This window comes from Dromaius novaehollandiae, chromosome 3, assembly GCF_036370855.1.
Source record: "Dromaius novaehollandiae isolate bDroNov1 chromosome 3, bDroNov1.hap1, whole genome shotgun sequence".
In the NCBI taxonomy this organism is placed as follows: Eukaryota; Metazoa; Chordata; class Aves; order Casuariiformes; family Dromaiidae; genus Dromaius; species Dromaius novaehollandiae.
Window position 1 is genome coordinate 120,190,607 of NC_088100.1, and position 14,102 is coordinate 120,204,708.

At 35.7% G+C, this 14,102-nt stretch overlaps 1 protein-coding gene across 1 annotated transcript in view; it reads left to right on the forward strand.

Moving 5' to 3' along the window:
- Positions 1-14,102, forward strand: part of TASP1 (taspase 1) — a 96,467-nt gene that overhangs the window by 15,102 nt on the left and 67,263 nt on the right. Inside the window, 3 exon segments of the mRNA XM_026094684.2 lie at positions 955-1,075; positions 2,381-2,465; positions 9,088-9,167. Of these exon segments, the coding sequence (XP_025950469.2) occupies positions 955-1,075; positions 2,381-2,465; positions 9,088-9,167 (286 nt within the window).

Here is a 14,102-nt window from a genome sequence, read left to right on the forward strand (position 1 = left end):
ATTGTAATAAAAACAGACATGAAACTTTGAAGGCATGCACCGTATCTCTGAAATTTTACTATTTGGCTGTCCTGATCTGTTCTCTTTCATTGTCCTGTACTCAGTTTTGTACCTGTGCTTACGAATAGGGGTTTATATTGAGCTGGCAGTGAGACTTCTGAACTCTGCTGCTTTAAAACTTTGTGTCTTTAAAGTCATGGAGATGTTCTGAGAAAATAGTTAGGCAGAAATACATGTTTTTAAATTTGACATATAATACAACTTGTCTGGAAACCTTGAGTTTGCAAAATGCTCCAGAAAATGCTAATAAAAGATGAGTTAGTTTTTAATTAGTGAGTGTTTTTTAAAAGTTGTTCCATACTTTGTATGAAATATTTCTTGGTTGTTATTCAAGAATCTACGAGATCATAGTAATGACTGCCCTTATGCTAATGACCACGTAGAAATATTGCAAAGTCAATTGGTGGTGGTGGTGCTCAATTTTTGTTTCTGTGTGCAAAGCTGAACTGTAGGCTTAGAACCTTAAGGAAAGATATAGTTTTGTTTTGCTGCTGTGTCATACTTTTGAGTTTCAAAGGTAGACTCTGTGATTATTAGACTTTAATTAAAATGACTGAATGGTAAGGGACCAAATTAAGTAGGCATTTTGTGGGAGGGAAGAAGAGATTTTACTTGTGTTGTAAGGCTTTTGTTTGCATATAAACAATCATCCAAAGTTGTTGCATAGTTGTTATTTATGTTAGCACATTATGCTTGAGATGTATCACCCACTGTATAGTTTGTAAAGTATCTGTTATGATAATTTAAGATGAGCCATGCACATTGCTGTTGTTTTTGTTATTGGAGATTAAACTACTAGAAACAGAAAGGGTATTGTAACAAGGTCAATTATACAAAAGTTTTGATATAGTCTGCCATGGATATGGTCTTACAGTGTTTTCTGTTTATTTTTAGGATTCTCCTTTTACAAATGCAGGAATGGGATCTAATCTAAACCTTCTGGGTGAGATAGAATGTGATGCCAGTATAATGGATGGAAAGTCATTAAATTTTGGAGCAGTTGGAGCACTGAGTGGTATGTTAACTGTATGTTATAAAGCTAACTACTAATTTAGGTGCAAAGATCAATTTTGTTCTTGTTTGTTAAGTTTTCAAAGTGGGGAGATTGTAAGCATCCCTCCCACTTCTTTTTTTCTTTTTTTTATAAAGGGCTGGTGCAGTCCTACTCCTTGAAATACTGCTTTGTGTTAATTTGCTTTGCACAGAACACACTGTCTTATCAGTTCACAGATAATCCTGTGACCCAGAGCAATCATGCAATGCTGTAAAGTATTCACAGTGGGAGTGAGTTTGCTCAGATGGCTTTGTAGAATGTTGAGTTTATTATAAAATACATTTATTAAAAAAAAGAGTAAAAGCATTTGAATTAGGCTTTAAATTTGTTTTCATTATCTGTTTCCTTGAAGAACTTACTGTTGTATAATGCAGTCATAAAGTTATATGCTATCTGATTGCTTAGTTAAGTTGCTCAATTAGTATCTTAAGGTGATGAGGTTCTCTTAAGGGTGACCAGCCTCCAAACTTGAGAATTCTCCTTGAGAATGGGCTCAGCTGTTCATCAGTCAAACTTTTTGCTTGGGACAAAAAAAATCTGCATAATACAGATTTTTTTTTTCATTATAACTTCTCTCACATGATAAATTATACTTGGATTTACTTTTTTGTGGTATGTTATAAGGTTTGATGAATTCGCTTATGGGACTTATTTCGTCTTAATGTTACTATTGAATAGATATTCTGACGTTTCAAGTTTTGTTCCTTATCCTAGGATAGTTCTACAATGTGGAAATTATTTCCTCATGTAGATTTAAATCTAAAATAACTACTAAAATTGAAGCATTCAAGGCTTGCTTGTTACAAAATGTATACTTTCAAAGGTGGGGAAAAAGGGAACAAGGGAGTAAGAGGAAGCTAAGCCTGAATCCTGTAATCCCTCTTCTGATCAAATAGATCTAAGTGAAAGCTTTTTCCACCTTGAAAAATAAACACTCATAAAACTTCTTTGGCCTGTAGAATACCAGAACTTTAATTCATAGATTTCTGTGCTAAGGAGGCATTCCTAATATTTTAACATGCTTCTTTCTTTAAAAAAAGAAAGAGTTAATTAGAAGGTGTTGTCAATATTGGTAGGACTTGTGAAGGAAAAACTGATAAAGTTGTTTTTAAATTGAAACATAATACTACAAGTTGTCTCTTTATGAATTGCCAAAGTCATGGAAATTAAAGGAAGCTGAGTTCCATTGCCAAAATGAACACTACAGTGCTACATGGAAAATATTTTAATGTTTTGTTTCCATTTTTTGCTAATTTTTCTTTTCAGGAATCAAGAATCCAGTTTCAGTTGCAAATAGATTGTTGTGTGAAGGGCAGAAGGGAAAACTCTCTGCTGGCAGAATTCCACCTTGGTAATTGCTTTGTTCTGCTTGACTTTACTTTAGTCTTTGGTCTCTGCTGCATGCAATATTTGAAGGCTGTTCTTATCCAAAGAAGGCTGGTGCTGTTTTATATATCAGCAATAGTGTGCCATTAAAAAGGAGATTAGCTTTGTTCTCTGATCTTGGAACTTCTTATGCACTTGATGGAGCTGTGAGTAGAGTGAAGTATTGTGGATAGAAGGTGATATGGTGTTGTGAAAATTTCTTTCTGTGTGACTATTTCCACAGTTATGTTATTATTAAATTCTCTCTCTCTTTTTTTTTTTTTTACTCTTCTGTTTTGAAAAATCTATAAATATATCAAGATTGAAATGAAATTCTACTGCCTTCACTCCCTCTACCTTTTAAAAAAATGCATAGTTGTGAATAAGTATATGAAGAATATATACATATATATAAAGAATCATATATATTGTATATATACATATGTAGAATATAATAGAATATAATTCTAGAATATATACATATAGAATATAGACATATATTCTATAGAATATAGAATATGTACATATATATGTATATATACAATATATGAGATATATTGTAATAATTTTATATATTGTATGTAATATATTATATAATATATGTATATATTGTATATATACAATATATATAAAGAATCCTGCTTTACTGTCTGTGTATGTGGGTAGCTTTATTTTCTGGCTCTAATGTGGAAATTTGCAGTATTTAGTAACTTCCTCTCATGTGACCAAAGGGAAGTTATTTTAAAGATAAACTTGATAGTATTTACAAGAACAGTGAAAACATGCGTCCTCTTATCAAGATTGGTATGACATAAAGATAGAGGAGGAAACTATTAAGTGCCTAACAACTTTGAATATTATTGTATCACTTTGGAAAGAGTCCTAGAAATACGTAAGAATTGTTTGATCTTAAAACCATCTTATTGTGACTAGTGATTTAATTTGACAAGCAGAGACCTTGAACTTAAATGGTTAACTTTCATTTTGTATTGCACTTGGGCTATGTTGCCTAAGAATGATTTGTTCATATTAACTGGCTGCTATCCTCCGTTAATATACCCTTTGCAGAAATTTGGCACCATTTGTTAAGCAAGGGGCTGTCGTATTTGCAGATATATTAAAGCAGTTTAAAATATGTATATTTACATTCACAAATTTTACTTCCTTTACTACACTACTCTTCGTGTAAAGCTATCCAAGTAGTCAGTCTGTATCTAGATGGTATGGTATTCCAGTTTAAAGAGTGAGGGAAAGCACTGTTTCAGTTTTCTGTAACGGTAAAAAGGTAGGTTTTATATATATAAAATAAAGAACAACAAGAACAAAAAAGCAACTCCCCGAACAATCCACCAACATACAGATTTTGCATTTAAAACCCTTTACTTTATTAAAGGAGAATTTTACTAAGGAATAGGAACTTGAAATTCAATTACTCTGGTTCGTTTCTTCTGAAGTCAGGAGAAAGCCAGGGCTTAGCTGAGTTACATTAAAGAAAGTGTCAAATGAGGTGGAGTTTTTCTGGTGTTCCAGAACTAAGAGTTCTGAAGTCAGCTACAGGAGCAAGCATTTGTGATTTTATCTTGTCTATATGGTCACAGTGTTTTCTCTAATTTTCATAAGGCAGAGCACTTGGAACAGTCGACGATATCTTAGTGTGTTTGCTGTAACTTCATGACCCAGTTTATGTTGCTATTATTTAAAAAATAGCTGACTGGAAAAGAAACTATATCCGCTTTTCCTCAAAGGACTTTGAGGACAAATTGAATCTTTCAAACAATCTGACAAAGGACAAACGGAATCTTTCAAACGCTATGCAAGATCTTGGCTAACTGGCATTTTTAATGGCAAGAGAGTTCAAACTCTGGAGGCTAGAGGTGAACTGTCTTCAGAGCCAACACATATAGCTTATTGGGCAAAAGTTGTGGACCTTCATTACCTAATAGGTATTTTCATTTCCTCTTTCCCATTCTGGATTTCAAACATGTATTTTATCAGAACAAATTAGTTGCCCTGGGAACAATCTGAAGTATTGGAGTATGGCTGGTTGTGCTTTAGATTTGGTAGATGCTCCCCTACACACAGGATATCTCAAGTTCTCTGAGTGATAGCTCACGTTCATTATAGGTGATGAGTGTTGACAGCTTCATGCCTTGCCCTTCTGACACAGTTTGGTGTGGCCCATTTTTGTTCTGGGAATGAAATATATTCCTCCACAAGCTGGGAAGATATATAGTCAAATAACAAGAGACCAAGTGTATTTTTGGCATCCTCCCAAGTGTTAAGTTTCTAGTAAGTGATTTTTATTTGTAATGATGTGGAAGTTTCATCCTGTTTCTCATGGACAAATAGTATATTGGGGAATTTTACAGTTACTGCTCAGTCTGAGAACGTGTCTTACTAAAGAAACCTAGCAGTAGAGACTCTTTCTGTAGCACAATCTAAGACAACTTAATGTTTTCTGGCCAGAATGTTGGGTACAGGACCATGTGCGAGAAATTCAGGAACTAAGATGAGTGAAAACAGCATTATGGAGAGTCTTGTCTATAAAAGAATATTTGGAGCAGTTAAAGTTTGGCCTGTTCACCCCTGTCATTCAGAACGAATTCGTATAGTGACAGTTTAAAACCAATTCAAAATGGAATATTTCTAATTTGCAGTAGGAGAAATTCTAATGAGTGTGAACTAACTTATTCTGAGATGGTAAGTCTTTTGGGAAGGAGTGATCGAGTGTCCCAACTGATGGGTGAAGTTTGCTGTAAATTGCTCTGGAGAGAGGGTGATTGTCGATCAGTATCTTGTCTTAAAAACACAGAATTTTCTTATCTAAACTAAGGCTTAAAAAGTTTAAAGTTTAAAATAGAGAACCCCTGAACGTTTGAGGGCACTTTTTATAGAACTACTCGAAGGTTTTTACACCTTTCTCTCATATGATGTTCAGCTTGATGTAGGTAGAATACTCTCTGCCTATGTAAGCAAGAAGAGAAAGTACTGAAGTCTTTAGATTTTACATATTATCCTACAAGACATTCCTGATCATTTCTATAACTTTACAAAAGAAAGAACAATTGTAACTGCACAATTACATATTGGATGGATCTTTGAGAGTGGTCTTTGGTCCCAAGATAATGGGTTAGATCTTTGTAGTAATAGCTTTTAATTTTTCCATTTTTTTGTGCTGAAACAAGGGATACCTGAGCTTCCTAAGGGAAGAGGCTTACTTACATCTGTTTACTATTAACTTTAGATACATAAGAGTTGCAGGATGGTGCAAATAGTCCTGAACGTCTCCTTTTTTTAGAACTGCTTGGTACTGTAGATTTCAAGTTCATGTTTGTATCCCTTTTTCAGGATTAATAGTAACCCATATGAGAGAGAATTCCATCTGAGGTGTTTTTTCCCCCTCTGGACACACAGAGTTTTGTAAATATTTTACTTCTGGGATGTACGATACTGAAAGCAGGATATGTGTGTTGTGTAACTTGTAGGGCAGCAGGTAGTCAAGGAGGTGCCTAGATTTAAGATGTGCACCAACCTTTATCTCTTTCTGTATTTCTTAAGAACAGTTTATTCTTTGTAAGAGTGATTTCAGAGTGACTGCTGCATTTTATGGTGAATGTTACAAAGTCAGTTTGTTGCATGCAGGATCACCTTGGCATTCCATCTTTAATCGACCTGGCCATCTTCTGTCACTTGTGGCTTATCTCTATATCACTTACATTAAGCGGTCCTGTTCAGAGCAAATAACACGAGGATAACCATTTTCTTATGGAAAAACTGCTTAAAAAGACCATTTTTAGAGTCCTTTGCTTGCTTTTTCTGTTAATATAACCTAGTTTGCCTGGAACTGGAAAACCCATCTAAGCACCACCTCCTTGCCACGAGGAAGTTCTTATCTTCTGTGTGTTCTGATCCTGTAACAACTAGAGAGTACTCTTCGTTTGATACAGTTGCAGGAACGATAAATGTTTTTGCAGAACCAACTTTCAGAGTAGCAGAGCACAAACTCTCATTCTCTCTTTTTTCTTTCCACCCCTCCTTTGGGATATTGTATTTTGGGATATTGTATTTTGAATTGGCCTAAAGGCTTTTGGGACTTGGTGGGGCTTTGGCTGCTTTCTATTGTCCATTGGATTTATTCTCTGTTTTCGCTCTCCCCTAGTTCATCATGCTTTGTAGTAGTTGTTTAGGGGTAGTTTTGTTTTTATTTCTCCTTGAAGTATTGCCCTGTTCATTCTTGCCTGCTGCAGCTTTTCTACATGTGGATACATGGATGTTTCTCATGGCAGCTGAAGTGGTTCCCTAGTACGTCACGGCTGGTTCCCTCTCTCTCACCACCCTATCAGCTGTTGCTGATACAATTGTCTGTGTGGCTGTGTGCTGATCCGGATCACAGAACCTGTTTTCGGGCATGGAGTGAGGACTGCTTAGTCCTGTTTAGATTATATTTAGATAATACATACTTGGCTACCTGCAGAACTGGTTTCGTGCTGTATGTCCTGTAGGATTCTCTTACCATCTACCTCTGTATCAGTTTAAAGGAGAGGCCATATAGGTAGTACAAACGGCACTGAGATCCTTATTTTTTCCACAAACTGATATTTTGACTTTTTTTGATTATGCTCTCCTTCTAAGACATCAGGAAATGAGAATTTTAAAAATAGTGGATGAACTCTGTGGTGGTATGGAGCCTCAGTTGGATATCAGTAGGAGATGTCTGCTTCAGCTAATTTATCTGTTCTTAGGGATCAAAACTGGAAAATATTTTGTCTGTGCCTGTCTTGTATGAAGGAGAGGAAACTAGGAATTAAGGACACAAGCTGGAGCAAAATAAAATCATGTTACTTCAGTTTTGATGCATCTTGAACATTCTTGAGTACTTCTTTTGCACCCTTTGTAAATAGTGATTACTGTGTTTTTAAGTATTAACAAGCAATTGGGAAATGTCAATAAAATGTAGTGTTTCTGACTGACTTGTACTATTCAAATTATTGCATATACAGCTCCTAATATTTGGGCATAATACTTTTTCCGCCTACGCTTCTTCTCTGTGTAAATTGTTTTGTAGAACAGGATGTGCTCATTCGCTTCCTGCGGATGTATAGTTGGTGGAAAACTTTTTTTTTTTTAAAGACAAAAAAATCAACTCTTGCTTTAGTCAGTGGAGAGTACTACTTAATTAGATTCGGCTATGGCAACCATGAAAGTTTACATTTGTCTCTTACATTAATATGAGTGACAGGTTGTTTCTTGAATGTTAGCTTACAGTATAGGAAACACTTGGGTTGTTGCAAAGTACCCAGTAACTTACTCTACAGTATCAACATGAACCATATTTATCTGGAGCTGCATTAACAATGATAAGACATATAAGCAATTAATAATTAAAATTCTCATGTAGATGAACTTTTTAGGGGGATTTTTGTGAGGAAAAACTGAATATAGATGTTGTATTGGTTAAGTCAGATAGAAGTTAGAAAGTAGCACCTCAAAATACTATATGCTAAAATTAGATATATAGTATCAAGAAAACTTAAAACAGCAGTAATGCTAACAAATTTGCTATATCGATAATGCTGTCACAAATTGATAGTATTATGTGGCCCCTGGGGAGTTCTGTGTAGCTGAAGTAACTTCTTTAGCCTCATATTCATAATACTGGTATTTCTGTAAAGCTTTTTAAAATCACTGTATATTCTTCATCTTCACTTTTTGTGTCTGTGAGGCAGTTGTATTATTCTTGTTTAAAAAGGGAGATAGGAAGTAGACGTTGGAAAGAGATGTCCTTGCCTGTGTTGCTGTTGTTGATACTGTTGTACAGCAGCTTTTAGGAATGTATATGTTTGAACTACCCCATTCCCTTTTTCAGGGAATCAGATTAATTTGTTTAAGGTGAAAGAGGATTAACACTATAGATAATCAAAGTTTTGTTTTGTTTTTCCTAAAAGTTACATGTCTATATGTAACTTTTGCTGTCGTTCATTGTTATGGCAGTGCTTACTGTCTCACTACCATAGACTGTTCAGTACTGACTACAAGACAACTTCTCGGGTTGTTTTTTTGCAAATATTCTAAAAATTCCATAGATTTGCAAATGCATGATGAAAATCTATGATGTAGATGTTTAACCTTCTAAATAATATTTATTTTTTAGCTTGTGTCTTATTTCTCAAAGCACTTCTCAGTATTCCTAAGGCTTTGGCCAACTTTATTGGAAATGTCTTACCATTGTCGCCTCATTCATCCCATAATGTTGGTCTTCAGAACCTTACCTCAAAATCTAATCTTCAGAATCTCAGTCATTATAGACTGTAGGGAAGACTATAGGTGGCTTTGTCCTGTTCTAGTTGCAATTAAAAGCCGGTGCTATCTGGTAATTGATTTCAAATTTAATAGCACATGGTTTTTATTCAGTAGTAAACTTAATGTCAGAGCTGCATAGTCTTTTAATGGAACTACATAAGCTTGCCAACCATCATAATAGCTAACATTTCTGTGACCTGTAGACAGCTTACAATTTTAAAATGACCAAACCAAATAGAAAAATAATTGCAAGAAAAGGGGGATTTGTTATTTGGTTTTGTTTAAACTCCCTCTTCTGTGTCTCCTAGCTTTTTAGTTGGTGAAGGAGCTTACAGATGGGCAGTTGATCACGGGATACCCGCATGTCCTCCAGGTATCATGGCTACAAGTGAGTAAACTGGTGGTGTGATTAGGAAGATCAGGACAGAGTAATTTAAAATGGTGTCTCATATTTTGAGGTGTACATCACTTCACTGTTCGTAACATTCAGCTAGTTTATGGTATTGTGGTATATAAGAATGGTTTAAGTTTAATCGTTTTCTGTTAAGTATCTAAATAGCAAAATTTAAAAGCTGTTACTTCAGCTGTATTTTAGCAACATCTAATTTAAGCGAATTTGTTAAATCCAATGAAGGACTTTGTTATCAAAATGTAGTTTCTTTAATAACTCAGTTCTGTAGGTCTCAAATTGTGACCCATCTTGGATCCTAAAAGCACCAACTAGCCATGTACCTAAATTCAGTAGGTGCCAGTTTGACTCTCAGATTCTGTTTTATGCCCAGTTCTGATTCATCTGTCCAGAACTGCTGCAGTCTAAACAGACTGTCACCTTCCTGTGCCTTTATTTTTTAACCTAAATAGGCTCTGCTTTATCTAAGATGGTGGAATAACCTGATCCAGCAAGTGGACTCTGAATATACTGTGTATTAACATTTGTCAGGTGTTACAAATTTGTTTATTAATTTTTTTTTTTTAGAATAAAAGAAATGATTATGGTATATAGATGCACCATCTAGAAGTTAGGTTAAAAATTAGTGTGGTCATCCATGCAAAGGAGGATGTGTTTTCCTCTTCTCTTCCTCAGTCCCCTCCCTTTGAAAAGTGCCCTTACTAGTAGCCTCTAGCTTGTTATGGGAGAGGGCACACCCCACTCTTCCTGTGGAAGTTGTGCAGGAAAGAAATCAGAATTCCTTGTCCAAGGAAGAAAGAGAAATCCCCTGCCTAAACCATGGATTGAAACCCAGGGCTGCATTAAGGCTTTTATTGAATCAATCTCTACATGTAGGTAAACATCCAGAAGTTAGCAGTTCAAAGTTGCTAAGACCAAATGGTCAGATATAACCTCTGAAACAGTGGTACCATTATACTTGATCATGCCAGCTTTCATACGTATTCATAATACATTTCATTTTGACCAGACTTTTGCTATCTAGTCCTACATGACTGAAACTTTTGTCCTGTCCATCTGCTATCCAAGACAGCTTTTGCAGAACACCTTTTAGGCTCGGTTAAGCAGATCACCTTTATTTCTGTGACTTTAGAAAGAATAAAAACACTTAAAGTACTTGTTTAGAAAGTAGTCATTACCTGTGTGTAGTAGATAACCCAGAAGGTTTCTCAACTGGTTTTGTTCTCATGCACAAAAGTTTCCCTTATTTTTAGTACCAGTGAGTTTCTGTTGTGATGGAGATGATTAGATTGTAACATTAATTGCCAGATGGTATCTTTGTCATTAAAATGTATCCTGGTCAGAACAAATACACATGATAGGGCTTAAAAATATCAGTGATCACTGCTACTTTATTTTACCTGGCCCAGGAATGAAGGTACACCAGAGGAACATCAGAAAAAAAACCTCAGCCCAAATATTTTCACAAACCTACTCCAAAAGAATGGCGTTTTGTCTCCTTAGTTTCCAGAATGTATTTGTATTTAACAAAAATTGTTTCAAAGTGACAGGTTTGTGAAATCAGTCCTTTTGCAAAGTCAATGAAGAAATGCAATTTCTGCTTGTGGGGTCAATGAAAAAATGGTGATATTATGGTTGCGAAAAAACCTCCCCTCTCTCCCCTACCCATCTTTATAGTGCACATGTATAGGCTTATGTGCTTGAATCATTGCGCAGGATGGCCCTGCTCTGGGAATGAAGTAATGCCATGAAGCAGGCTGTAGCTGTTAGTACTCAAGTGCAGACTGTGTGAAGGTTTTGCTGGAGGAGTGGTTTCAGATTAGGGTAATTGAAGGATACTTTGAAAAAATATGTGGCAGAGATTGAGAATCAGAGATCCTTTGTAATATTGAGCAAATCACTTAAACCAAATTCTTCACAGATGTTTTCTAATTTACTCTGAAGACAAGCAACAGAACTACAGTCTGTGCCTAACTGCATTTATGAAAGAGGGATTTGAATATTGTTGTCTTGTGCTGCAGTTTCCTTATCAGAAAAGATGAGGTGGTGGTGTCTGCTATTTAAGTGCCTAATATGGATACATAGGAAAAAAAAATACTAGCTTTCATAAAGACTTTATTATTAGCCATTTTAAGAGGCATTTAGGAAAAATTGCCTGATCAACTTAAATGTTGTCATTTTTCTAATGTTGTTGAGTACACTTGATTTTGCAGTATATTCATCAGTGGTAGCTTGTGTATTTGTTACTTCTTGATGAAAAAACAACAAAATAGAAAAAAAACCCTGAAAGATCAGTTTCAGGTAATGATATTATGTTGATTTCCATACCAGTCCTTAGCAAAGTTAGTCTTTTAAGCGGTAGTTTGGTCAGGCTTTGGTCAGTGAGGCTAGAAGGTAACCATTAGCACTGCGTGTGACAAAGTGCAATTGTAATAGCTGAAAAGCAATTGGAAACTGTCTCACAGGAGTCATATAAGAAAGCCAGAATTGTTTCTTCCAGTGTTAAGAAGGGAGGTAAAGGTAGCCTTTCTGCAGAAATTGCAATTAGAGAGAATGTTGTTTCCAAGGAATAATAAATGATCTCATTTGAAGGGAGCTACTACACTATGTAATGTAAGGAACCTCAAAAAAAAAAAAAAAAGGGGGGGAGACTTTTTGATTATGCTTGCTACAATTCCTATGGTAGAGATTGCAGGAAGAATTGGAGATAAATTAACTTGAAGTTACGTAGCTGTTGAATAGCTCTGTAAAATAAAGAACTGAAGTAATTGCCAAACATCAGGAAAATGCATTTAGTCATTTACAAAACAAAAAGCCTAACCCAAACCTTAGACATGTACTTGCAACAAATATTAGCAAGGAGAACTGAGTGCACGTCTTGGCTTCTCTGTAGTGCACATGGAAAAAATATTCCTGAAGATGCATTATTCTGTCTCCTTTTTCCTGGACCTGAGACGGCAAGAGAAATATTATACATACTAAAAGGCTGTGGGGTTGTGCGGTTGGTTTTGCACTGATGGAGCTTTCTGTATGATCAGTTACAAAGAAAGTTGCATGATCAGCTTTGTGGTCACACTCCATAATTCTCTGAGAACTATCAAAATATCTGAGCACAACTGAAATGATGTTTTAAACCATGTTACTTGTTGAACTACATCAAGGTTATGTCAAGACTCACCTGCTTTGTTTTCTTCTGTTTGCCAAATGTGTGAGAAAACGGGATTTTGACTGTTTGTAGTGGTGGCTTTCCAGTGCACTGTGTGTGTGTGTATTTTTCTTTTTAACTGAAATTTGGTCTGTCCCTATTGCATACAGACAGCAAGAAGCCTGAATTCATTATTTTTCCTCACCTCAGTGTGATGAAGAAAAGATGCAGGTGACACTTCTTTTTTTTAAGTGGATAGTTTACTGCAGATTTGCAAAACAAGGATACTTAAATTTTGCTGTGGTCATGTAATTGGGCTCATGAAAATAATCATCTTCTAGAAAGATAATCTGATGATACAAATGGAGTGTGAAGCATACCTTCCTTTTTTTTGGCTTTGTGATTTGCAAATAGCAGCTTTTATCCATTATTCAGTTGACGACTAGCTGTTGTCTTTCTAGACTGAGATGTAGAAGCCTACTTAGATGTAAAACCTCTTTCATTAACAGTGATTTGACTGGCTTGCCTACATCTAAAATTGAGCCATGCAGACTGTTCAGTGATTGAACTTTGAAAACATGTGCTCAGCCACCTTATTACTTCATTTACCGTGAAGGTTGCTTTCACAGGCCTGCTGAATGTTCACAGTTTTGATGTGTGACCTTTTACAGCCACATATTTGCACAAGCCTGTGCATTGCAAAGTCAAGTTGTGTTATCTCTAGCAGCTCTCTGGCTTCAGATATAAGTAGAACAAATGAACACTGCAAGTATTTGCTGGGTTGCTCGCTAAAGTTTCACAGTGATCAATAGTGCAACTTGACTGCCATCGTTATTGGTATGTGAAAATTAGATTTGCTTTTTGTGAGCTATGTGAAATTATTTCTCTGAAAGTAGGATCAGAATTGAATTAGGTTTTGAGGCTTTTTGTGCCAGAGCTTCCTAACGTGAATGGTGCCGTATGTCTTAAACACTTAGGTTTGTGTTTATACAGTTAGCTTGCTAAAAAGCATAGAGAGCTTTGTTACCCTATGCAAGAGAAGTTGCTTTGAATGTGTGGTTGAAATTTTAAGAGTGTAATTACATTTTAGAAGTGCTAATTTACTATATTATGTAACCTCTTACAAATTTTAGTAGTATACTTCACTCTAAATTGGCAATATAAATTTGAGGGCTAGCTTCAACAGTCTGTATCTGTGTCTCCTTTAGAAATAACTGCACAACTGTTGTCTGAATTTTTCATTTCATCCAACAGTAGGGGTGAAGTAGTTGATTTGACAAAGATAACATGGTGTAAGAGAGCATCTTATGGTGATGCCACTTTGATGGCTGATGGTGTTAGCCCTGGCTGGCTGGCAAGGTGTATACTATGCCTATAAAATGAAGGTGGATGCACTCTGAAAGCAGTTATGTTTGGAACGGGGAGTTAAAAAAATCTTGCAGCTCTAAAAAGCTGAGGACCTCTAAATTCTGTGGAACAGACTCTGGCATCAAACTGGAGATTAGGGCTAACAGGTTTAAGACATTTTGTTTGTAGAAACAGAGATCATGTCACCCCATATAAATTCTGAATGAGGTATCAAAGCACTTTAGTTCAATTGCCAGCATTATACCTGGAGCTGTAGCAGGCAATCTAGCTTTTGTTGCCAAAAGCCAGTAATTAATGCTAATACTGCTTAGCACAATCTTCCAATTTTGCAGAACGTAGAGTTGCTTTCAGTGTAAAGTCTTAAAAGGGAAATACTATGCAGCTTGATTGCACCGCTCACT